Source organism: Penaeus japonicus, unplaced genomic scaffold, assembly GCF_977035675.1.
Source record: "Penaeus japonicus unplaced genomic scaffold, GWHDUDI00000001_assembly GWHDUDI00000033, whole genome shotgun sequence".
NCBI classification, from domain to species: Eukaryota; Metazoa; Arthropoda; class Malacostraca; order Decapoda; family Penaeidae; genus Penaeus; species Penaeus japonicus.
Genome location: NW_028234435.1, coordinates 6123062 through 6130561, shown reverse-complemented (window position 1 = coordinate 6130561; position 7500 = coordinate 6123062). Strand labels below are relative to the sequence as shown.

General features: G+C 43.7%; 1 protein-coding gene across 1 annotated transcript in view; it reads right to left on the bottom strand.

Annotated features, from left to right (window-relative positions):
- Nucleotides 1–7500, bottom strand: part of Ent2 (Equilibrative nucleoside transporter 2) — a 244085-nt gene that overhangs the window by 87123 nt on the left and 149462 nt on the right. Inside the window, 1 exon segment of the mRNA XM_086556640.1 lies at nt 2347–2506. Coding sequence (XP_086412766.1) covers nt 2347–2506 — 160 coding nt within the window.

Here is a 7500-nt window from a genome sequence, read left to right as displayed (position 1 = left end):
CTTCTAATCGTGATGGGACATCGAGAAACAATAGCTTCATATTCTAGACAAAACTCACTCACTATTTCCTCTCCCTTGTTAATTCTGCTCTTTAACCTCTCTCTCTCTCTCTTTCTCTCTCTCTCTCCACACACAAACAAACACACCCACACCCACGCGCACACACACACACACACACACACACACACACACACACACACACACACACACACACACACACACACACACACACACACACACACACACGCACACACACACACGCACGCACACACACACACACACACACACACACACACACACACACACACACACACACACACACACACACACACACACACACAGACTACCACGCATATAGACCCCCAAGGACTAAAACATTATGCACGCAAATCTATTTCATTTCTTTATATTGTTCTTTTATTATGCATTTTTCCCCTCTCTGACGTGGCCCCAATCTGCTCCAATAATATAGCGTTGTCAGAGTCACGGCAAGGAATGAGGACAGAATAAACAGATAACAGGAAGTAGGCGAATGCAACAAATAGTTATGATTGCAATAATAATAATATGGATAATAATAAGGACTATAGCAATAATAATAATGATGATGATTATAGTAATAATAATAATGGTAATACTAGTAATAATAATAATAATAATAATAATAATAATAAGATCATAATGTTTAAGATTTAGAAGCAGAAGAAGAATTAAAAGAAGTTGAAGAAGGTGAAGAAGAAGAAGAAAAAGATGGCGTTGGAGTAGAAAAAAACAAAGGATAGAATAAAGAAAATGAAGAAGAAGAAGCAGGAGAAGGCGAACAAAATGAAGAAGCACAAAAAGAGAAGAAAATAGTGATGCAGATGAAGAGGAAGATGATAATGATGATGACGATGAATTTCCCACGTCCATCTATCCATACGACGAAGCATCTCCTACTCAATCATGCCTGACACTTCTACTTCCTGCTGTCCTACAGGATACTCACACTCCTGTCTTTTCCCATATACGTGATACCCACCTCCCCTGAAATCCACCACATGCCTGCACTCTATTCCTCTATGCTTTCACATGCCTAATGCCCGCACTTTTCCCCTGACTGCTTACACATGCCCACCCGAATGCCTCATGGTCACTTCTTTGTTGACATGAAAGTCGCCTCCTCTCTGGCACTGCTGCAGCCACAAGGAAAAGAATCGAGGGAGGTGATCGGGGGAGCCTTGAAGGAGAGGTGTATATTGTTTTTTAAAGGGGTAGTCGACCTTAACAGAATTTGGCAGGACGGATGGAGAGCAAGTGGTGCAAGAAGATGCTATAAGCCATGTGATGCCAGTGACGCCGAACGAGTTTATTTGACAACAGGAATGGAGGGGAGAGCGTGTGTGTGGGGGGGGGGGCGAGGATATATAACCTGCATATATTTTTGCAAACACTAACACTCGTATACATGCCACGGAACACGGCACAAACACACACACACACACACACACACACACACACACACACACACACACACACACACACAAACGTAACGTACGCACGTACGCAAGCCCATGGGGACGTAAGGGGAAAAGGGAGAACAAACAAAATAAAGTAGGAGGCGAAACGCACAGAGAATGACGATGAGAGATTAAAAATGCATAGAATAGAGGAATGATATACATTGTCTCCTCGGCTGTTAAAGGCCGCTTGCTTGCGAGGCCCGGAGTCTGGGCGAAAATATTGTATTTTTTCCTCTTTAAGAATGAGGATGGATGAATGAGAGAGAGAGAGAGAGAGAGAGAGAGAGAGAGAGAGAGAGAGAGAGAGAGAGAGAGAGAGAGAGAGAGAGAGAGAGAGAGAGAGAGAGAGAGAGAGAGAGAGAGAATACAGATGAGGAGAGTGCCAAATAGAAGATACGGAAAGATATAGAGAATATATAGTAATACACATAAAGAGTTTTACGCACTGCAGATGATTTGCCCTGAGGAAAGTGTCCAAACAACAGAAAACGGCCAATATATGCAGGGATACTGAAGTAAAATATTTGGCTATGCTATTATCTTTTGTGGCGAAGGTCATCTCTCTCTCTCTCTCTTTCCCTCCCTCTCTCCTTCTTTCTCTCCATACGTACATACACACATGCATGTGCACACACAAACACACACACACACACACACACACACACACACACACACACACACACACACACACACACACACACATACACACACACATATATATATATATATATATATATATATATATATATATATATATATATATATATATATATATATTAGAATCTCGATCCCGCCTCGGAGGGAGCAAGACCCTGTGACCCTGGCAACATCCTAAAGGACTCACCTGTCCTTGGGAGGCTCCATATCCACCTCGAAGGTCTCGAAGGTGCTGACATTTTTGAAGTTGAGTTCCTCCTTCGGCAGGTTGGTGTTCTCCCATGAAGGCGTGAGGCGGACGGGTTCCACGCCGCCCAGGAACGGCTGTTTCTCGCCTCCCGACTCGCCTGCGGGAGACACAACAAAGGCTGGTTAGACGAGGCGATAAGCGGAAAAGTAATATGATTTGGTTGAGAAAGGAATCTCAATAAATAAGGCGTTGGATCGCATACGATGGAAAAAAATGTTCATAAATTGACTAATTTTCAAATTTACAATATAATATAAGGAAAAAGATAGGAAAGACGGAAAAAACTTATCTCCACAATGTTCATAATTTGTCAGATCTGAGTGTTAATTCCCTTTGTACTTTTTCTAAGAGTAGAACATATATCAACAACACAAGGTGCCTTTGGTTGGACGCTGTTCCCTTCATATTTATAAACAGGCAAATACCAGTCCAACAAGAGCATCTGTCTGACGTCACTCAGTGTTCAAGAAAAGTATAAACACATCCCTTTAAATAAAAAGTGTGTCTGAGTGTTTGCGCGAAATTGTCCTGTGTAACTTGGCAGAGTTTGAACAACAGAGAGGCGTTTGAGATGCATATTCTATGCTAGAATCGTGATTTCAAAGAAAATACAGCTGAGTGTTCACCGGTAGCTATCATAACAGTCATTCTTTATTTTATGATATTTGCTCTCCTGAACCTCAAGTACGTTTACATTAAGAGTGAAATTCAATTATGTAGCATGTGTATATCACATCAGAAAGTACGAGCATCTTCAAAATACTTTAGTCACACCCTTTACGTTTCACAGAAAATGAGCAACAACCCTTGATTAAAGAAAACGGCTAAGGTTGACGTGAGACTCGTCTTTTTTCTGGATTTGTGTAAGCTATTCAATAAAAAAATCACTGACATACTCAATATTTCTTGACCCTCTCTCTCCACCAGAAACAATTTCTCACTCTCAGTAATCAAATAATATAATGGAATAACTCATGAATCAATTCAAATATAAAATTAATATCAATAAACGAAAACATATTTTCATGCCACTCAGTTAAATATTCCACTTTATCATCTATCAAGAATATTCTAAAAATATATCAAACGTCGAAACAAAAATAGTTAAACCTTGCAGGTATTAAGGCAGATTATTTCAGGGGGAAAATACATTTATTCAGATCAGCTCATGCAAATATTCACTTCATTTTCTACGCCATTGCAGAATTCCATATGAATTACCTAAAGGGTTCGGTAATACACACAATGCGGAAGGGGGAGGGGGGATCAGGAGGGGTGGGGTGTTTGAGAGAGTATTGGACAGATATTTTGAAGTATTAAAAAGCGAATCCAAATAAATATTATAAAACATAACTGTCTATGAAGAAAGAAATACATGAATAAATAAACAAATAAATAATTATCTAAAAATAATAATACAGAAATTATTACTTCCTTTTTCCTTGTTATTGCTAAACCCTTTTTTTTATCACCTTTTCTGAACTGAATCTCCTTCTTATCTTTCCCATTCTTAATCCTTCGCCTTTTTAAACTTTTAATTCTTCACTCTTTCTCTTTTACTATTCATCCACCTGTTGTTTGTTTATCCCTCTGCCTATCCGTTTGTTTGTCTGACTCTCTCCCTCTCTCTTTCTTTCCCTCCTCCCCTTTCTCTACCCCCGTCTCTCTCTCACTCTAGGGAAAAGTTTATGTTCCAAAAACAATCCAACAAAAACGGAGAAGAGAAGGTGGCGAAAAACTCGGGCAATAAAACAGCACAACCGAAAGAGAAGGGAAACCGGGCCAGGACGGGCGTGCGGGGGAGCGCGAAGGCGGAGCTAACCGGTTCAATCATCCGATCGCTAGGAAATGAAACACCTTCGATCGCTTTCCGGCCTGGGAATGTCCCGCATCCCCCCCCCCATTCCTGGTTACATGCATAATCTACAGATCTTCGGATCGTGAACATACCTGAAAACAGTCAGCTACATACGCACACAGAGATACATGTGTATGGAGACAATTTTTCATTAGCAAAAAAAAAAAAAAAAAAAAAAAGGCCAGTGACCGTATCAAGGTCCTTTTAACCTTTTCCTCACCTATCTTCGTCCTGCCGTCCGTATCTGGTGGTGCCGGCATAGTGATGGTGACGGTGACCTACTCTGACCTTGTGATGGCACGCGTCTTTCCCATGGGCATCACACTGCTTGAGGCACTTCGGTAACCCTTACTCACACTCTTTCGCTTTCACTCTTTTTATTATTTTCAATTCTATTCTATTTTCCTTTCAGATTATCAAAACTTTATTTCCTTTTCCTTTTAATCTTTTGATCTGAAATGCGGAATTGGAACTTCATTCACTTTTGTTATCCCGCGAGTTTAGTTCCCACACTCGAGCGCGCGCTTATTTCCTCTTTAGACGATATCCCTTGAATGATTTCCTTCCACTTCGTCCGGATGGGCTGATCTACGACTTCAGATTAGGCTTCCTCAGCAGCTGACACGGCGAAAGGGGGGGATAATCGCCTCCGTGTCATAAACTTGGCACAAACGGACAACGCTAACTCAAAACACACTTCGACGGATATCAGAGATTCGCAAAAAAGCTTACAAATAAATCTCTTTCTGCCTCTCAAACATCAAAAAGCTCCCTGGCTTGACTATCTCTCTCTCCGACATGAGGCGATTGCCATCTTTCATTCTCGGCCAGCGTTTCCTCCTCCTCCTCCTCCTCACCCTCCTCCTCCCTCTTCTCCTAAATTTTTCTCCTCCCCTTTTATCTCCATCCTTCAGTCCCCCGCTCCTTCTATTCGCTGTTACGCCCTCCCTCTTCCCCGCTTACACTCCTCATCCTTCCCTCTTACCGCCTCCGTGAAAGCAGATCAAGAACGCGCCAGAAAAGCAGAACTCGAGAGAGCTGTGCTAAGGGGAAGCGTCTACGTGAATACATGAATAAAGATGCTGACACTTAGTGGGGAGGGAGGGAGGGGGGGCAGAGGGGGTGAGGAGGAGGCGGGAGAGGAAGATGGGGGAGAGGAAAGGGAAAATGGTGGAGTGGAAGGGAAAGTGGGTGGAGGAGGAGGAGGATGAGAAGTGGGAGAAGGAGGAGGAGGAGGAGGAGGAGGGGGGCAGGTGGGGTAGGAGGGGTAGGAGAGGGAGAGTGGGAAGGAGATAGAGGAGGAAGAGGAGGAAGAGGAGGAAAAAGAGGAGGAAAAAGAGGAGGAGGAGGAGGAGGAGGAGGAGGAGGAGGAGGAGGAGGAGGAGGAGGAGGAGGAGGAGGAGGAGGAGGAGGAGGAGGAGGAGGAGCAATGGAAAAGAAGAGGAAGGAGACAAAAAGGTGAAAACGAGCAGAGAGAGAGAGAAAGAGAGAGAGAGAGAGAGAGAGAGAGAGAGAGAGAGAGAGAGAGAGAGAGAGAGAGAGAAGAAGAAGAAGAAGAAGAAGAAGAAGAAGAAGAAGAAGAAGAAGAAGAAGAAGAAGAAGAAGAGGAAGAAGAGGAGGAGGAGGAGGAGAAGGAGGAGGAGGAGGAGGAGGAGGAGGAGGAGGAGGAGGAGGAGGAGGAGGAGGAGGAGGAGGAGGAGGAGGAGGAGGAGGAGGCGGAGGGGAGGAGGAGGCGGAGGGGAGGAGGAGGAGGAGGGGTGGGGGGAGAACAAGAGCGAGTAAGAGCGCTGGCTGTTATTATTCATTTCCAGCACTCGAATGCCTTTTCCAACTTCCGCTGCTCACAGTCAAAACACAATGCTTTTTTTGTACTGACGCTGTTGAGTAACGTTCGTTGCTCTCTCTCTCTCTCTCTCTCTCTTTCTCTCTCTCTCTTTCTCTCTCTCTCTCTCTCTCTCTCTCTCTCTCTCTCTCTCTCTCTCTCTCTCTCTCTATATATATATATATATATATATATATTATATATATATATATATAGATAGATAGATAGATATAGATATATATATATATATATATAATATATATATATATATATATATATATATATATATACATATATATATATATATATATATATATATATTATATATATATATATTCCTTTCCTCTCTACCTTTCCATCCCTTCTCCGTCAATCTCTTTACTTTTTTTTCCCATTTCTCTCTCTCTCTCTCTCTCTTTCTCACACGCACACACACAAGCATCCTAACCAGCGAGGTAAGAAGCACTGGTTGTACAAAGACATCAAGGCAGGCGATTTAACCGCACTTAGGAAACACCGTCAAAAAAGAAAGAGCGAAAAGAGAGAAGTAAAGAGAAAGAGAGAGAGAGGAGAGAGAGAGGTGAGAGAGAGAGAGAGAGAGAGAGAGAGAGAGAGAGAGAGAGAGAGAGAGAGAGAGAGAGAGAGAGAGAGAGAGAGAGAGAGAGAGAGAGAGAGAGAGAGAGAGAGAGAGAGAGAGAGAGAGAGAGAGAGAGAGAGAGAGAGAGAGAGAGAGAGAGAGAAGGAGGTAAAGAGAGAAAGAAAGAGAGGAGAAAAAAAGATCGCCAGCACAACCGGTGATGAAATGTGAAGCTGAGCGAAACGTCAGCTTCTGGGCCAGACTTTGCCTATTTTAAGGCTGGCGTGAATGGGAGGCCGGAGGAGGAGGAGGAGGAAGAAAAGGAGGAGGGGGAAGAAGAGGAAGAGGAGGAGGAAGAAAAGGAGGAGGTGGAGGAGGAAGAAAAGGAGGAGGTGGAGGAAGAGGAGGAGGAGGAGGAGGAGGGAGAAAAGGAGGAGGAAGAAAAGGAGGAGGTGGAGGAAGAGAAGGAGGAAGAAAAGGAGGAGAAGGAGGAGGAGGAGGAGGAGGAGGAGGAGGAGGAGGAGGAAGAAGAATAGGAGGAGGTGGAAGAGGAGGAGGAGGAGGAGGAGGAGGAGGAGGAGGAGGAGGAGGAGGAGGAGGAGGAGGAGGAGGAGGAGGAGGAGAAGAAGAAGAAGGAGGAGGAGGAGGAGGAGGAGGAGGAGGAGGAGAAGAAGAAGAAGAAGGAGGATGAGGATGAGGATGAGGAGGAGAAGGATGAGGAGGAGAAGAAGAAGAAGAAAAAAGAAGAAGAACAAGTAGGTTGGGGATGAGGATGAAGAGGAAGAGGAGGAAGAGGAGGAGGAGGCAGAGGTCAAGGGGGAGGGAGAAAAAGAG